At 40.2% G+C, this 19,556-nt stretch overlaps 1 protein-coding gene across 7 annotated transcripts in view; it reads left to right on the top strand.

The window, feature by feature from the left end:
- Positions 1 to 19,556, top strand: part of rbms3 (RNA binding motif, single stranded interacting protein) — a 157,034-nt gene that overhangs the window by 23,856 nt on the left and 113,622 nt on the right. The window contains exon 2 of one of the 7 annotated variants that reach the window (XM_013270446.3): positions 16,771 to 16,960. The exons of 2 other annotated variants lie outside the window; for them this stretch is intronic. In XM_013270446.3, coding sequence (XP_013125900.2) covers positions 16,886 to 16,960 — 75 coding nt within the window. In that variant the 5' untranslated portion in view covers positions 16,771 to 16,885. Of the gene's footprint in view, positions 1 to 15,693; positions 16,961 to 19,556 lie in introns of those variants that run through there. 4 more of the 7 variants (XM_025911576.1, XM_025911574.1, XM_025911575.1 and 1 more) reach the window with 4 other exon arrangements.

Below are 19,556 nucleotides of genomic sequence, written 5' to 3'. Positions count from 1 at the left end.
AACACTCTAGGAAGAAAATCTTGTCAGATTATCAGGTATTGACTCTTTTGGTTGAGTTTACGATAACACCATAATATCCATATTAATCGGGGCAGCCCAGATCTTGATTGAGTCCATTTTATGGAGAATTCTTCTAACATTAACATACACAAAGCCAAGGTCTACTGTATTTTTAACATCTGCTGGTGTGGTAATATTTTTCATAGGGCCAAGGTTTGGTTGCATGTGCCCAGTTAAAATAGCAGCAAAATAAAACCATTCAATATCCTAGAATGTGTTTTAGTCTCTGGCAGTAGAGCGTTAAGAGTGCTTTTTGCACAGTGAGGAGGTAATTCAGAGCTTTGATATAGTAAATACAGCAGCGCCATCACTTGTGATTGGAAAGGGACAGAGATCCAATAAAGGTTTTGCTTAAAGATTGAATGAGTCTTTTTCCATAGAAGTTCTAAAACTTGGTAAGGGAGGTGGTAAAGATCCAGTCACCCAGCTGAGTCCAGATGGTCCAGAGAGGGACATGTTAATTAAAAAAAACCAGCAGATGTGTGTTGGCAGCAGTGTCCGGAAGAGCCAGTCACACTGCTACCCGGGGTCATCGATACACAGCAGCAACCACAATACAGAACCAAGCTAGGCGACCAAACTAGGCCCCAATAAGCCAACACAATTTGTCCATAACCCAAGAGCAGTAACTCCAGCTCAGCTCAGGAGAGTCCCTTAGCATCTCTTGTGTAATCAAAATGAGCTTCATAGGAGGTGTAAAGGGTTTTATCAAACAGTCATGCCCATGTAGTGTAGTTCTAGCTGTAATCCATGAATGCAGCAGCACTAAAATAAACTTAAATCTCCTGGCGGTATAAACTGCAATACATTTCTTTTGTTGATGTATAAAAATGTTACTATTCTTGATTATTATTAGTATTATCAATAGAAGACATGGGAGAGGGGAATCAAAATTCAAATATCCCATGCAGGCACACTGACTGGTGAGACTGGTGTCCTCCTTGGGAGCCAACATGCTTAACTCATCTCTAAACATGTGTTTCAAATTAATGCCAAAAATTTATACTGCTACAAATCATCGGACAGGGCAGATATTAACTCTAAAGATTGTTCCTTTGAAGAATAAAGACTCTGGGATCATTAAAAGAGAGTTTTCTTTTTCCTGTTTTCTCATAATCAGGAATCGTTGACTCAGACTGGAATCCTGCTTGATGCTAGACTTCAAGTAGGGTGTAGTTTACTTTCTCTGTATTAAAACTGCTAGATTAAATGCTACAGCAGGGCAAGGGCAGTATAACTTAATGGCTCCTTTTTTATTGTAGTTTTTTAGGTCGTTGCCGTAGCGCTCAGTGAAAATATCTTCATATTCAGCAACAGGGAGACCAAAGAAGGTAAAAATATTGTTTTCACTGATTTTTCTTTCAAAGTTAACAAGGGCAATGCATGACATATTTTGTGTTAACAAGGGAAATTCTGTCCCCCCACTCAAATTGCCCCTCTCCCATTAAAAGCCACCAGGGTATGAAGCAGAAGCCGTTGCTGTGAGGAATGAAAGCCATTGAGTTAAGCTTGTTGAGTTTAATGGAGCAGGAAGGCTATAGTAGAAGTAATGGCTGAGGGTGAGCTTAGCTGCAGGCCTGTCAGGTACCACAGGGAGAGCAGAGGAAGGCTATATCCTGCAAGATCCTGCTATTATTTACCCCTGACATCCCTTCATTTCTTAAATTAAATACTGTATTTTCTTTGTTTTGGCTTTAGGTCACCATATATAGTTTTGTGCTGTTGCAGCTAAACAACTTGATTAGTTAAGGCAACAAGTAGTGGACACCGTTTTGTGTAAAATTTCTGTTAAATTGTAAAATGGCTATTAGTCCACTCTTCTGTGATGTGCAGCTTTAAACGCGATACCACTGTATCTTTGCAAAGCTAACATATTGTTTTAATGTGTTTTGGCTTTTGCAGTATCCACTATTGGTGAAGCTTTATTGTACTTCCTTTGTATACTTTGCGACTTCTTGATCAGCCATGATGCTTTTGAAAAGCAAACATCCCTGCGATAACTTTGGTGAGGCTTGATTAGAGGAAGATCATTAGTGATAATTTTGGTGAGCATGGGTTGAAGAAAGTGTGCTTACAAAACCTTAGATTTTTTTTGTTTTTTGTAGATGCTTTTAACTTACCTTGATCAAAATAATCTAGCAGTCCCTCATTTGATACAACCAAGTGGGCTAATGGGTTCTTTTGCTTTTTTCCTTCTCTCTACTTAATTCAAAAACAACTTTAAGACTTATTTTTACAATGACAAACAGGCAACTAAAAGACAAACGGCAATGAAGAAGAAGCCTTCTTTGTGGAGGTACTTCTCCTCTCGGTTGCTTTTATGCTTTAAACTAGGGGTCTCAAACTTAAATGAGCTGTGGGCCACTGCTGGCACTGTCATCTCATTGGAGGGCCACTTTAGTGTTCAAGTAGTACAAAAAAAACCCCCAAACAAACAAGAAAACACTCAAATATTTCAGAAAATTTAGTGTTCTTTTTTTTTTTTTTTTTTTTCAATATTCAAATGTTGTATAACAAGACAACTTTTTTCCTCACTCTTAACTAACTGAAGCCTTTCATTTGACCATTCATTGACTACCAAATAAACAAATTGGTACTCTCTTTCTGGCCAGACACGTGACAGCACTTCTGCTATAATTTTTTTTGTATTTCACAAAATAAAAATGCAGACGTAACTGTACACATTAGTTTTTGACTGCTAGTGAAAATTGTTTTCTCTACAAATAACTCTCACTGAACTAACGTAGCCAATCCCTTAACATGTTTGTACTCTCTGCTCATATTGCCTTCATATTAAATCATTTTTTGCATTTTAAATAACTTATTTTAACATTGCACTCAACAACAAACATCTCCTCCCTAACAAAAAAAATAACTTCAAGGGTCAAATATTATTATATTTCTTCGTGGCCACAAGTAAGGGTGACGTGGGCTGCAAGTGGCCCCCGGGCCATGACTTTGAGACCCCTGCATTAAACTGACATGGCTTTAGATAAGGCCACCTGTTCTTACCCATCATTACTTGTTGATATTAATGTCTTAAGTGATTGCTTGGTTGGCTAATTAACAGCAGCTTGGAAAAAGAAGTAGCAAATGATGACATTTGGCTCTCATAATATGCTAATGTCAGCTAGATGTTGGCTACAGACACCGGTGGTTTATGTCTGCGTGATGGTGATATCAGGCAGGTGTTGCAGTTGTTAATGGTCAGTTTTATGTCTCGTATAGTTTGTTCTAGAGGCTGAACTGCAATTCTACTGATTGATTATAGTACAGACATGTCTGCGTGGGCATAATGACTACAATGGCAGGATTGATTTTATTTATTAAAGTAGAGGTTACAGTCTCTCCTCGCCTCCTCTCCTCCTCTTTTCTCCTCTCCTCTCCTCTGCCAGATGGCTGCTCCTTAATCAAACTCTCGTACCTTAGAGAGGTAAACACATTATGCTGCCCTGATTACACTAGCTTGGCGAAGCGTACAATGGAATGTGCGTGTAGGCTTTGCGTGTGCATGACAGCTAGTGCATATGTACTTGTGTGTATGGACAAACTAGACGGGGGTTGGGGGCTCCTATTAAGATGCAGTGCTGTGGGGTATACACTTGGGCGCCTTCACAGTCTTACAAAAAGCTCTCGTCCAGAAGGGATACACACACGGGAACAGAAATTGTTACTCAGCATAAAGATATTCACTTATTCTCCCATTCTCGGACAGTAAACAATCCCCCCGCCCACTGTAGCTATGGAAACACTAGCTGCCGCAGGCCCCTCATATGGCTCCACTAGTCTGTTCTACACTGTGGTATACTATAGTTATCCCTGCCAAGTATTGAGGCAGGCATACTGCTGTCATACATTCCAGCAAATGCCATAAAGGGTCCTGTCATACAATCCGGCAGATCAATAAGCCCCTGGGCTTGATGTCACACAGTAATGTATGTCTAGCTGTGAAAACACTGACATCGAGGCAAGCCATGTAACTTGCTTTGGCAAGGGGAACAAAGCAGAGTGGGGCTGCAGTGCTAATAGTCTAGCAACCCGATAGTGTTAGAGGCAAACACAACGGTTTTCACAGGACTCAGCTGACAGAGTGCCGAATGACTGCGGTGTGGCTCTGCACGTCTTGGTCTCTGGAAATTCAGAGGGGGGAAGAAAGCAGTGTTACATGCTGCTAAGTTATAAAAACAGTCTTACACTGAGAAAACCAAGCTGTTTTAGTGTTATTGACCTTTTAGGAGGGTGCAGAAAATTGTAAGCGGGTCATATTTGGAGTATAAATGTAAAGCAGGTGAATATAGAATGTAGACCCTGACAGCTTCCATGTCTGCTGTCCATAAAAACCAGGAGCAATTTCCATTACATGACTGAAAAGAAAATCCAAATGAAAGAAATGAGAATGATTTTATTTGTCCTTTTGTGATTCATTGTCTTTCTAGTTACTGCAGCATCCAAAATGGCATCTTTCTGAAATCGGTATTTCCTTGTAGTAGTTGAGCACTCCTGGGATATGCTTATAGGACGAGTCAGTCAGAAAAAATGCTGTATATTTAATTAGCTACAGAGGGGGTAATTCAGACAAAAGTGACAGTACGTTATCTGTTCATCTAATTTCTTATGGTGATTAATGTGGTTTGTATCTCCTTTAATAAAGGGTTAGAGTCCTTTGTAGATTCAGCTGTATTTTCCGAGTGGTGCAGTCTATATTCCAAGGGTGAGTAGTTGGGTGGAGGTTGCCTGAGCAGTTATTCTTCGGACTTAAGAGATGATGTCTGGATTTAAGTAATTAGAGCAAACAGTGACCAGACATTGTTCAGTATACTATCACAGTCGAGTCACAGCCAATTCAAACATTTTCTCTAACACACAGTTCAGATGTCATCATTTTGTTGTAAAGGAGGACATTATTGTGACATAGCTGCCTCCCCCCCCTCCCTCTTCTCCAATGATTCCAAATATGGGCAGTGACATTAATGAGTAGAAAATTAGTCTGTTCAGGTGTTTGCGCCAGGATATAGATGAAGACAGTCATTTTGGGTATCAAATTAAGCTTAGATCTAGAGTAGTGTCATTTGACTAGAGTACCACAATGATGTTTATTCCACTGTGGTACACGTAATTAGCAGTGATGATACTGGCCTTTGATGAGGCCGGATGAGATGTAGTGAAATCCTTCATGCATTATAATTTGTGTGGTGTGCAACAGCGTAGGCGTCGAGAGAATTAACACTATGAATATGGATGTTGGGTGAGCATCATGAGAGTAAATGTGCTTACTCTATTGATTAAATCTCCCATCAGTCACCTAGCAGCGTGGTCCCCATCCTCTCTCTCCCCCCGTCTATCCTTTCCTCTCCTACATCTCTCTACTCATCTCTGTCAAGGCGGGCTCAGTGGAGTGGTTAAATTGTCCATAGCGCGTAAACGGTCGTTTATAAAAGTCGACAGACGTGGCGGTCGTTTGCTGAAATTAATTACCCCTCGAAGCCACAGCAAGCATGGGCTCTAGTCAGTCAGTCACGGTCCACCACCTCACAGACCCTGTACCTGCACAGAAAGACAGAGAAAGACAGGGCTGGAGGGAGGCAGGTAGACTGGCATCATTTTTTGCAAGAGTGCAGTGACTGAAGGACGAGGATGATTAAAAAATGGGAATGAATAAGCGATACATTATTCCATAAAGTGGAAGAAGTGAAGGTACAAAATCGACCCCCTATTGATCCCATAACAAAACACAATACATAGAAGACATCTTGGTATTAATCCAACTTGTACACTTTTAATTGTGAAGTACCACCCCATGTGCATATATTACTGAAGCAAAAGATCCATGGGGAGTTTTGCGCTGACGCAGCCCAGGAAGATAATGTGATACAGACCACAGTGACGTGAAACTAATCAGAATGTGTTCATCTTCAGCAGGAGTAACTTAATGAACTTCTGCAGTATCTGATGCAACACTTCTCTAACATTAATAAAAGCTTCATCTCCTGTCTGATTTGCATAATTGTTAAAATGAATCCACTGACGCGCTGCTCTTTTTTTCATTTTTAATAAAATGATGATCTGTGTTAAAGTGAGCCATCCCTTACTGTTGAGATGGGAGGGGAGAGGGAGGGAGCAGAAAAGAGCATGGGAGGAGTGGGATTTGCAAAGGGGCCTAAGGTGATTTGTCACAGTTTTGATTCAGTCATGTAATGAAGCATACACTGTTGTACAAGGGGTTATTGGTTTGAAGTGATATTTCATATGGCCTTATGGCAGTGGAGATGGTTTGGAATTTTTCTCATATAGTGTAACACAATCTCTCCACTAGCTTGTCTGCCTGTCTCATTGACTGAAACATCAACGTGTGTCCTCTGTTCTTAATGTGCTTCTTGCTGTTGTCCATTTAAAAATGCTGTGCCTCATATTTCAGAGTATTTTTGCTAGTGTCACTTGACATCATAGATGCTTAGTAAAAATACTTAAATTTGGTAAATGGACTGGTTCTTATATAGTGCTTTTCTACTCTCACTGAGCACTCAAAGCGCTTTATACAACTTGTGCATTCACCCAATCATACCCATTCACACAAGCACTTTATCTAAGGTTTTTAGTGCTTCTATCTAACATTCACTCACATTCACGCTCTGATGGATGCATCGGAGGGCAACATGGGGTTAGTATCTTGCCCAAGGATATTTGGCATGCAGACTAGAGCAGACTGGGATTGAACCACCAACCTTCCGGTGAGTAGGTGTCCCGCTCTACCAACTGAGCTACAGCCACCCCATTATTTGTGTCAAGCAACTGAAGATGATTTCCTGATTTATTTAGAGGTGCTGTATGTGATTAGTTTCAGCTTGAACATTACATTACGATTAGACTACCTACAGCACAATACAGCTACTGCACTAACAGAGTCATGCTTTCTGTCTGTCAGAGTCTGTCAATACTTCTCCAAAGAGTGAGAATAATTTAGATAAGATCTTACATTACTTCAAATTCCATGTATTTGGATGAACCAGTAAAATCTTTCTGCCGCTGCTACTGCTTTCTGCTTCCCTTGTACAATTTCTTTAAACCGCTGTGAAATCTAACAACTAGTATCTGTTATAAGAAAGACTAGAATCTGAGCTGACACTGCCCCAGTAAGCCTACAGGCATTTTTACTGATTAAAGACAAGTGTTGGCTAGTATCATCCTGTAACATTTCTCAGTATAAACCCAGACAACATAATCAAAGCCAAAATTACTGTCAATACATTCAATATTAGTGTAGGAAATAATTATTGAAAATTGCATTTATTTTCTTTTTGCTGCAAGCTTTCTCCACATTACCTGATACTACACCAGACAGAAAAGAACTTTCCTTGGCAACAGAACAACAATATAATAGCTACATAATGGGGACCCTTGGAATTAGTTTAAAAAACTTAAATTAATGGGGCAGCATACAGGTGTTCTAGCCTCTACACATGCAGTAAAAACTACAATGGACGATGGTGACTACTGCAGCTGCCAACCTGACTTGTCGATGAAGGCAGTAAGAGTTGGGTATGGAAATACTTTGTTCATCCACCTCAAAATGCAAAGGGGAATAACTGATCCCTAAAAGGAAATATACAAATAAACATTACAAAGCACCTAAAAACCCAACTACCTGATCTATTCACAGAATTCAAGGTGAATGAGTTTTGGTCAATATCCAGCAACATCCAAATGATCATCCTCCTTATGTTACTGCGAAGTATGTATTTCCATTTAGGTTGGGAAAGCTGGCATTGCTGTTGTAAAGTCAGCTACATCACATAGGCTATAATATTTGTAATGGCTCATGTTATATAAATGTTTAAGATAATTTAATGTAAATAACTTGTGTCCTGTGAGCAGAATCTTAGCATTTAAATGGTGTGCTATAACCATGCCATTCATTTAAAATGATTTTTTTAATGAAGGATTTTATGTTTAGGTACATGGAATAATAATTTTATGTATCAAATTGGGTATGAAAAATTGTCTAATTATACTGGTATTGGTACTGACTGCTAAATTTCTGGAATTATTTTGTTCCTACTTACAGTAATACTTACAATATACGTTGGTAGCCCACTGATTGGGTTCAGCACTTAATCTTACTACTTATCGATACTTGGAGGCAGTGTGTGGCTTTACTTACCTCTGCTATTAAAGAACTGAGAAAGTTGGAAGATGTAAAGATTCACTAAATTTAAAGACTTTGATAATAACTTTAAAACATTTTATTTGTATATTCACATTATTTACAATTGTATTTAAAAAAAAAAAAAAAGTTAGCAAGTAAAAGAGACCCAGTTGAAATGAGTGGCAAATTAAATCAATGCAATAACTCAGCAGGGAAGTTTTGAATTGCAGGTGAGATGTGTACTTTTGGTCTTTCCTGGCTGCTACATTAGAGGCTCTTTGTGTCCTACATCATCACACAGCAGGAGCAATCTGAGGTATCAGGGGAGAGGAAGAGCAAGTTATTAAACCACCAGCCTTACTTGTGCTACAGTTGCCATGTTCAGGAAGATATTTACTTTATTTAAAATCATCTGCAGTACTGACAATGTGCAAAAAACAGTTGACAGAATGTGGCATAAATCTAAACACACAATGCCAACGATATCATTCCTTTAGGTCTAATTTCTTCCCTTTTGAGTTTCTGGATTGAGGAAACCGTTTATTCTGCATTCTGTGTAGTCCCCATGTTTGTATCTCAGGAGACTCACAATGAGACAAATTTCCTCATGCTGTGTGTGGCAATTGGATGTAATAGTCCATTTACCACTGTAAATTTGGTGTGGGGGGTGTGTGTGTGTGTGTGTGTGTGTGTGTGTGTGCGCACGCGGTGATATCCTGGCAAGTGTTTTTCCTGAATCCTACCAGTGCAGCTTCTGTAGAGGACTATCATCATCATCATATGACCTCTTGTATTTTTCCAGCTGTATCTGAACGAACATGTAAGGATTTGACTCTTGTTTTTTCTTTTTTCTCCTCTCTCTTTTGTGGCTCAGTGTTTGTTATACATCTGGTGGTCAGCGATGAGAGAAACGCATCCCTGAGACACAGCATGGCCTTTCCTGCTCCATTTACAAACTGCTTTGATGACTGTGAGCTTTGAGAAGACACAGTGTCAGTGAACACACTTTGATATTTTGCTCCAGCTGTAAATTTTTGTCTGGTATTTGTTAAACATTGGACTTGGAAAACTCCTTAGAACAATGTCCCTTTTGTTAAGAAATGCAGATGCAGCAGAGACACATTCAGTCTGTAGAAACTGACTGAGAATTAGATTGTGCTTATAAGTCTGTTTGATATTAAAATTAAGACAATTAACTGGCGTGAATTTACTATAGTAATTAAGGCTGTCCTGTCACTGGACAAGGTAATTAGGAAGCTTTATTCTGGCAGCGTATGGAGTGAGATGTAAAGATTGTGCTGCTCATAATAGAACTATGCAGTTGGAGGAATCAATTCCCTCTTTCGTAAACTTCAGTGTCAGCAGAATCTTAAGAATTCATGAAACATTCGGTTGGTATGCTACTGATAGTACACACATACACATCCCTCGGCTCCTTGTATGCATTGTTTTTTGGCATTCTGCACATGGTGTTGAATGAATGTGCAACCTTACTCGATCAAACACTGTGTGAGAGTCTGACAGGGAATGGATGCTCTTTAAAGGTATATTTATATAATTTCTGCTGCTGGCAGTTTCTCACAAATCACTTTTGTTATATTTCCGCAACATAATAACAATAGTGATTTGATCATTTGAAATGGTTCAAGATTGGACATGATACTGGAATAAAATTCTGTGAAAACTACCCCAAATTATCTGCTCAAATCAGCTTTCCTTTTAATTAAACTGTTGAGCCAGTTTAGTTTCCTAAACTTGTGAAATTGTTGAATACCTGTTGCAATTTGTTTTTTTGTTATGATTAGACTGAAACAGATCAGGCACATTATAATGATACAATAATCATTAATGCAAATGCTTTTTTTTTTATACTTCAGACTCACCTGTCTGGGATAGAAAAGTGTTCAGGAGTTACTGTTTGCGCCTGACAGTTGATTTTGGAGCAGAAATATATGCAAGTCTCTCAATTTGGGGATGTTAAAATGGATCGTGTCTAGAGACTCCTACATGCACAGCAATAAACTACCCTTCAAGCCCCATTAACATTTTGTTAAACCTGGATTACATGAATCATCTAGAGCTTCTTTATTATCCTTCGGAAAGTTTAAGTGTTTAAACTGTCTCCGATGCCTTGTTGTTTATGGACAAGTGGTGTTATTAAAATATGAAAGTTGCCATTCACACATTAAAAAAGACTTTGAGGCCTCCTCCTTTGAGTGTGAGGAAAAAAGAAGTGTGATAGTTGGTGATGCTGCTTTAGCTAGGATAATTTGATGTCCTGGTTGCTAGAATAGTTGCCATGGTTAATGTTACAAATGTAATGTAGCAAAGTCCAGCACTGTTACAGTTTAAAGCAACTATAGTAAAAATGACTTTTTGAGCCTAAAATTAACAGGTGCTAGCATGCTATAACAGTAGAAGAATGTCAATGTTAGCCTTCAGCTCAGAGTAACATTGTTTCTAAGCCTCATAGAGCAGCTTGTATGGTTATAAAAATACGTGGCATCATATCTTAACTTGCGCCGCTTTTTTTCTCTTTTCTTTTTAATTGACGAGTGTGTGTCAAAGCAGGAACCTGCTTTCTTCACGCAAAATAGAAATCTTGATGGTTTGTACTAGAGATGGACCGATCCGATATTACGTATCGGTATCGGTCCGATACTGACGTAAATTACTGGATCGGATATCGGAGAGAAATAAAAAATGTAATCCGATCCATTAAAAATCAAAAAAGCACCTCAGAAAAGTTGCGACACTCTGTAACTCGGCTCATAATCGTAGCACGTCGGAGCAGCGTGCTCATGTGATAGAGCGGCTGTGTGTATTTGTAGCCTCGCTACCAAACCAGCATTTCATCTCCGAGGAAGTTATCCCAGAGAAGTAAAGCAAGTGTGTAAGTTCATCTCTGAATGTTTGTAAAGCATACCCACGTTAAGCTCTCTTAAGCTCCCACGTTAACAACCGATATATGGAGCGACTGCCTCTTCTCTCTCTCTCCCTCTCCTGCTGCTACTTCAATCATGAAACTGCTTTATGATCAGCTGATCGGCTTTTCTGTCGAGAGTCCGTCTCTCTTCTTTGTTTTTGGCCCACTTTGCACCAGAAAGAGGAAACCAGCGGCTGAACAACAGCAGCACGTTTAAGCTTGATAAGCTGTTGTTAGAATTTATTTAATATTACTTTCTACACCAGGATCCTTTTCTACGCAGCTGACGGCTGGTAACTGTGCAGGGGCGGATCTAGCAAAGTTTAGCCAGGGGGGCCGAAAGGGCATTAACAGGGAAAAGGGGGCACAAAGACATACTTTTCTTTCTTATTCTCATTTAAAATGTCTAGCTTTTAATAAATAATGATCTGAATCTTACTCCCAGTTTTAATCTTATGTAAATGTATAGAAGTCCATTACTGTATATAGTAACTGTTAAGTCTAATATAACCTAGTAAGCTATAGTATTTTTTTCCTTTGGGAAAGTACCATCTGTGCAGTCTGCAATTCTGTTGAAGAAAGATGTTGAATCTATTTAATTATTCTAGAAAAAATAATTTATTTCTGTGCATTTTTTTCCCCATACTGCATCAAATTAAAGTTGATTACGTCGATTAAGCATCATGAGGCGGAGGGTGGGGGGTGTTTCCCTATTTTTCTTTGCTGGGAGTTTGCAACCCTATTAGTTAGGTTGCTTAATATTTCTGCTTAGTATTCTTTAAAATACCAGAATAGGAAGGATGGAGCAGGTTTAAGTTTATTAGATTGATCAGTGTTGCTGAACTATGAAATATTTTGGGTGCAGTGTATTTTTTACATACAGGTATAAAAGAATAGCTTTAATGTTGTTGTTTATTTAAACTTGAGTATTAACTTATACAAAATGCAGCAAGATATTAAAAAAAACAGTTTTATTGAATAAAAAACACACTATATCGGATTCATATCGGTATCGGCAGATATCCAAATTTATGATATCGGTATCCGACATAAAAAAGTGGTATCGTGCCATCTCTAGTTTGTACTTGTGCTTAATTGCTTGTCAGCTAATGACTTCAATCTGAGTCACTTGTGTCCCATTTCAAGTACATCATACACACTGTAAGATGAGCAGCCATTTATCTGATGACTTACTACCTTCCAGGATTACTTTAGGTTGAAAAGAATTTGATTTTATGGTTGTAATAATTTACTGTAATGAATAATCACAGGTTCTTTAGAAGGAATATAGTCTAAAACTAAGTGATTGACAGTATATAAGCAAATTTGAAGACTTAACCATGCAAAAACAATTCTTAAACATCACCTACATTTGCACAAAAACACAATTGTAAAGATCAAGTTATTTTGCTTACCTAACATTCTTATTGTATTGAAATAAATGTATGCACTCCTGATGACACATTTGTTTCAGAAGCAGAATAAACAAGCTCAATTTGTCAAATGGTTAACAAGGCAGATGAAAATGAAAGCGATTTACAGTGCTGAATTCAGGCTTGCCTACAGGCATGATGAAAGTGTAGAACTGTGTGTTGCAGGCTTTAACTCAGACCTGCATTCACACATCAGTGCTAAGGTAAGACCCGATAAGATTTTCCTCAATTAACTCTTGAAAACCCAGTTAGATACTAATAAGAGCTTCATTTGACCAAGCAGTTCTGAGGACTACCTGGTGGTAAATACCCACTGGGGAAATTCCTTGGAAACGACAAACCTTTTTAATGTTTGGTTTTGCATTTCTGAGAGAAATTGGATGTTGTAGCTGGCCAGCAGTTGGTGATGCAGCATAACCTCTTCTTTTATTTCCTCGTTATCCAGTTCCATCCTCTGTTTTCTTTCTACATTGCTTCCCTGTGTGGTGGATGACTATAGGAGAGTTCAGTGGAATTGGTAGTGAAGATTTAGAGTATTTCATACTGGGTCAAAGTTGCTCTTCATTTCATTTATTGTATACATGCTCCACAAACCTTGGACATTAAATTCATTGTGTTTTTCTTCCATTTTTAAGGACTGTGTTAAGAGCTTTTGTTAACATGGGTAATATGTTGGCAGTGGCTGCTGGAGCTTCATCAGTGTGTTCAACCAGTCACCGTGCACTTATATCTATACCAATTACAGTACGCCTATGTCAGTATGAACTCCTATTTTGTACCTTCTCTGTAGTAAGAGCTAAAAGAAGACAATAAAAACTGAGTTCTAACACTACAGTGGTCTCTAATTCCTGCATTTTGGACACAGGACAAAAGAGAATAGTTCATCCAAAAGTCAGAACTATAAAAAGTTGTCCCAGTTCAGAAGTGCATAAACTCTGACCTGAGTGTGTCATCATCAATTTTTACCCATCTGTCATATATGGAGCAGTGTTTATGTTCATCCTCTGAAGATGTCTGTACATACATGTTGCAGGTCTGCTGCTAAGGGCGGTGGGTAGATTCTTGGCACCTTTAGTCTGCATGTCGAAGTATCCTCGAGCAAGATGCTGAACTCAATTACTCCTGATGCATACGTCACAATGAGTGTGTGTGAATGTTAGGCGTAGAAAAAACAGTCCTTGTTTGTCCATTTCTTTTTGTAGCATGTCCTTATTTAGGCAAGAAGCATGGTGCACCAGCCTTTAGCCACTCTATCACCAGTCTGTTGCAGGGGAAAACCGCATAAATGCACGTGTCTTCACAATTTTGACGTTAAACAAGCCCAACACAACAGTTTGTTTCAGAGTGACTTATAGCACCACATCTCAACCAGTTACCTCAAGATACTTAAAAGTAGAGATGGTGTCTGTCTCCCAAATCCAAACTGGGAGCTGGTTCCACCCATTGTACTTGTAAATATTGAGTATTTAAGGCTGCGGGTATCCTTAAGGTGAAGAAAAGCAGGAGCATAAACATCAATTTCTCCTCTTGGGTTTTCCACTTTTGTGAACTATGGGGAAAACAACGAAACATGAAAACAGGGATTGGTTTGGTCACTAATATTTATTCAGTAATTTCAAGGACCAATTCACTTTCATAGTCTTTGGTCGAGAGCCATGTTTCTCAAACAAGATGTTAGTGTATGTTAGTATAGTAGAGACAAGGGTTGCTGTCTTTACTACTACTGCCAAAAAATACTCCGTGACAATGGGAATATTTCAACAGTCAGTTTTAGTAATGTACTTGAAGTTTCCCTTAGGCATCTGCCCCTCTCGGTTAATTAAATTATATATTTAAGGTGAAAAATAGAATTTCTGTTAACCAGTTTTGTTAAACTGGTTTGTCCTGACCAGTATTGCTGCTTTTATGAAAACCTTAGATGGTCAAAAGCTGTTATGTTTCAGAGCACTATGCGGTATCGTTGTTACATTTTGGTTTTTGCTGAAAATAAAATGTGACTTTTTTATGACTGCAGTGAATGTAAACTAGGGTACACCGGCCGAATGTTATTTGAGTTAACTGACCAGAGCAATGACTTCTCTACTCACCAGAGTAGCCTGACTTGCTTATAACTTGCACAGCTCACTCAAACCTGCAGAGAGTGGTATGAAAAAATGGATGTATGTGTAGGCATAGTGACAAATGGCTCTTAGAGGAGCCCACAATATTAATGTGTTTTTGCATCACAGGCTGCAAAGTAGTTTAATTGCCCACAAGAAATGAAGCTCTTATCTTAGAGTTTTCATGTATGCTTTCTGTTCTTGTGCCCCTCTTTCCACTGCAGTGAACTTCTATTGTCTGCCAACCCTTGTATCTTTCTTTCTCACAGAGAGCTGTAGTCAGAGGGCAGAGCAGCCTTTTCATGCATGGCTCACTTTGCTTATGTAAGAGCACTACTTAAACCTGGTTACATCACATAACAGGCAGCACTGTGTCAGTGGGTCACTGTGCCATACAACCACTGAACTACATACACCCTCCATGTCGGGCCCTTTTGCTGACATGTGTGAAAGTAGCATTGCTGTGTGCAGCAAAGCATCCTGTGCACAGTTTGGAAGGGACAGTTTTAAGCTTATAAGCTTTTACTTATTAATTTATCTCTGCTGGTTATATTGGATAATCACGACAGCCTGTTTAAACGAGGATGGCATTAACTAATCACATACATGCAGTGGAAAATTAACATTTTGCTGCTCAATTGTTGCTGCGCCTGTAGGGTGCCAGCAGGGGGTCCTCTCTGTTTTCCAAATAATATTCCTTATGTATCCTCTTTGCACTTTTCACCCCAACTCACACCGCCACCCACCTTCACCTTTCAAGCTGAGCAGCCCCTATCGGTCTTTCTTTTTTTTTTTTCATATTCTATTTAGCACAAACACACTCACAAGGGCTTGGAAGAGGGCAGGACCAACCACTCCCACTGTTCTATAGTTCCATCATAAACACAGAGGGCGAGAGACCCAGACAGCGAGAGGAAGAGAGAGAGCGAGGGAGGAGCATAGCTGCGCTGAGCCGAGCCCCTCTATGCCTCAGCACGCACAGTGGAGCAGACGCCAACAGCCACACAAACACACTCCCCTCTCAGTTACATGCACAGTCACACACATACCGCACGCACGCACACACCACCACCACCTCCACCACCGCTGTTGCCGCCACCACTTCCACCACACACACAGTGACGGCTGCCAGGCGCAGTGGGAAGCAAGCCGTCAGGGAGTGAGCTTGAGAAGAAAGAGAGGGGAAGAGAAGAGAGTTGGAGGGGGCACCTTGTGGATCAGAAGGGATTTTCCTCTGTGTGAGTGCACGTCGGGATAACGCCGTCTGCTTCTTCCTCAGCTAGAGGAGTTTTTACCACGGCTTTTTCTTTTTGCTCATCCTCCACGCCGGGCTTCAGCAGTATCTACCTATCTATCCCCGGAGCTTAACAAAAGAGGGAGGGAGTGAGAGAGTGAGGGGAAAAAAAAAAAGAGGCAGTCACAGCTTCAGCTCTAGACCACCCTCTCTCCTCCTCCGCCTCCTCCTCCTCTTCCTCCTCCTCCTCTTTTCTCCCCAGCTCCACATCCATGTGTGAGTTCATCGCTGATTTCACTGTCTTTTAAGGATAGAGAAGAGGACAGCGTGTGTTCTCCAGGATACAGCCGAGCTCCCAGAGGGATCAGGGTCTCGTCTGGTACACAAGAGGGGGAGGAAGAACGAGACAGGGAAACGGATACACAGGAAGAGAGAGAGAGAGCTGGAGAGAGACAAGAGAAAGACACTGGAAAGCAAATTGAGGGGCATGTTCAGGGCAGCACAGAAGAAGAGTGAGTCTAATTTTTAGAGCGGAGTGTGCAGGGAACCGGCAACCGAAACCCAGCCATTCATCCCTCCTCCTTATCATCCTCTTCTTCTTCCCTCTGCTTTCCCCCCCTCTCAGTCAGGCTTTTCAGTTCCCGCTATTGTTTCCCGTATTGCTGCTATCCTTTCATATCTTCCTTTCCTCACTCCACACCTCCTTCTCCCCAAACCTCTTTCTGCTGCCACTCCGGAATCTCTTTCCAGACCCACGCAAGGAATGGTTCTGTGAGATTCCCTTTGAGCTCTCAGACAAGTAGACGGACTAAAATCTCAAGCACTATCTGTTCTTCTATCCATTCCTCCTTCTGTGCGTTTATCACCTTCACCAGTGAGAGGAGAGCGTTCTCTCTTCATCCCCCACTCTTGGAAGCAGTCATTTAAAGAATCCAGGCCATCCCCTCGGAAGTGATCAGCCTCCAGGACCTTCAACTGGATTCCAGCTACATGGGAAAACGTTTGGAACAGCAGCCAATGTACCCCCACTACACCTACTACTACCCCCACTATCTCCAGACCAAGGTAAGATGGTCAGCAAGGTTTGGCTTATTGTGTTTCTGTGTCGCAAATATAGATCAGCGCTTCATCTTAAAACTGCTGCAAAATTGCACTCAACTCCCCTTTTAAAGTTTCGCCTCCCATGTCTTGTATCTCTTTAAATCTTTCCTAAGCAGTGCAAATCAGTCCAGAGTGTTGAAGTTGACCTTTGTTGGGTCATGTTCCTTAGTCTTTGCATCAGGAGCCAAAGAGTGATTGTAGCATATCTCAGGCGATCATTCTTGCCTGTATTTTATAGAACCAGCAAACACTGAATGACGGTAAAACGAGCATCAGTATATATGCTGGGATTGTCTTGCAACAGAGCTTGCTAAATAGCACCGTGTCCCTTGTCCCCCATCTGCCTTTAAGCAGGGAGATATTGATGTCACTCAACTGGATATTTTTTTTCCTTTTCCAGCCGCGCTGAGTGCTTGACCTTTCCTCCCTTCCCTGACCCCACCAGCTCCAAGTTCAAGTTCAGGGCAGGAGGCCCATCCTTCCCTCACTCCTTATTTTCCCTCCTACTTTGTCCCCCAACCCCCACCACCCTGACAACTCCACCCTGTACCCCTCCCTTCTCTGGCAGTCCCTAGTCCATGCAATTCACCCATTATGATATGTTGTAGAAATGATTGATGGAACCTGATTTACTTCTCGGATTACCTAGAATGCAGAAAAACAAGCTCAGTTTATTTCTTTTTTCCCTCCGCTGTGTCAGTTTGATCCCAGTGTTCTCACACTCACATAGAATGCATACACAGAGCATCTCGATAAATTCATTTCACACATGCACGCACTGACACGTACTGGTTCTTCTACCACCGAGAAGGCAGAAAATGGGTTACGAAGGGCCTGATCGATAGCTCCTGCATCATATCACCCGCCATTCCCTCTGTCTGCTCTGATTCGTGTGTGCGCACGTGTCTGTCTTTTTTTTTCTTCTTCTTCTTTTCGCATGATAGTAAATATGAGGAGTTGGCAGGTTTGCTGCAATATTTAGCAAATATGTACATGTCAGTGGGCAAGAGTGATGGTGAGAGAGGCAATGAAAAAGTGTGGGAGTAGAATGCTATGAGAATAGAGAGATCATGCTACTGGTGGACAGAGTGTGGGAAGAACAGGTAAGAAAATTATTGCTCGGCTGTTAAAAATATGTTGAACTGTGAGCCAAGCAAAAACTGCACGGTGCGTTTGCAGGCCAACAGCAACACGTTTATGTGGAGTTCCAGAGACTGTTGGTTGAATTACCCTCCCAATTACCCCTTTCCTGCGCTCATTCTCAGTAAGCATCTAGAGAAGTCTTGATGGCAAAATCATGCAGGTTATAGAGGATTTACCTTAAAATACCCAAATGATTCTCTTACTAACAAAATAAAAAGCAAAAGTGCAAGTGTCCATTTGAGCACACAATATTGACCACAAGGAAGAGAGACTTTACAAATTTTCTAGTGTTTCTCTTGCGTCTCAAAGATCACAAGTGCATGTTGGTCTGCTTTCATTTTGTAAATTGAAATGGTTCCACATGGAAGACTTTTTTCACTGCTCGTTAACTTTTTATATTGCACGCCTCACTACAACAAGTTGTGGACAATTACTATACAGATCAAAGCTGGTGGAGTCCACTAAACTTTTTGAGGCTCTGTATAGCTGATACTGATCAACCACAACATGTCTTAACTAGCCAAAGTATCAACTTAGAAGTATCCGGTTGATCAGTATACTAATGCAGGGATGGGTAGATTTTGTTCATGTTCACATGTTGGGCACGCGAAGTCTAAGAAAAGGCTCATCTCACACTGACTAAAAGGTATTGTAGTCCCAGGCTTCAATACTTCCAGTTTAGCAGTTATTTGGCTTCACCATATGAAGTCTAAGATTTTTTTTTTTTCTCCCCATTTAATTGCAGGATGCGTTTACAGATGACACATGCAGATTGTATTTGCAGCGTGTCGACATTACCCACTTATCTGCTGATCTCAGTGCTGCACACATTCACATCTGGGATCTGTCTGATGTTTTTAAGAGCGTGCTCAAGACGAACAAACAGAAGCTGAGAACTGTTTGTTAATGCACATCTGTGATTTGCTTGTAATAAACGTCTTCAATGATGAGCGCGCCTTTCTGTTTGCTAATTTGCACCAGAAAATTCACGTCTGCTTGTAGAGAATATGAAACATGTTGTTTTTAATTTTCCTTTTAATGAAAGAAACTTAAAGGCTATAGATGGTGATTATCTCTTGGCACTCTTGTTTATTTTTTTTTCTTAAACCAGATGAATTCAAATGGTGGGGAACAAAACATTGAATTTTAAATCAAATAATGGTCAGCTTTTCTTTTTTTTTTTTTTTTTGTCAAAATGAGTTTTTGACAGTGTTCATTTTGTGGTTTAACTGCTGTGTATTTACGCTTCGTGTTATGATTGAAGCAAATTCACGATGAACTTAAAAGATTACTTTTTTAAATTCTGTGCTAATATCTAGCATATCAGTAAATCTGGGGTCATCTGATAAAACTGTGTGATTTGTTGCTTTATTCCACCATACTATGCTGCATGAACACGTAGGTTAGATTAACTTCA

Source organism: Oreochromis niloticus, linkage group LG11 (assembly GCF_001858045.2).
Source record: "Oreochromis niloticus isolate F11D_XX linkage group LG11, O_niloticus_UMD_NMBU, whole genome shotgun sequence".
Classification (NCBI taxonomy): Eukaryota; Metazoa; Chordata; class Actinopteri; order Cichliformes; family Cichlidae; genus Oreochromis; species Oreochromis niloticus.
The sequence above is the reverse complement of the archived record's forward strand: the minus strand, read 5'-3'. Positions and strand labels throughout refer to the sequence as shown.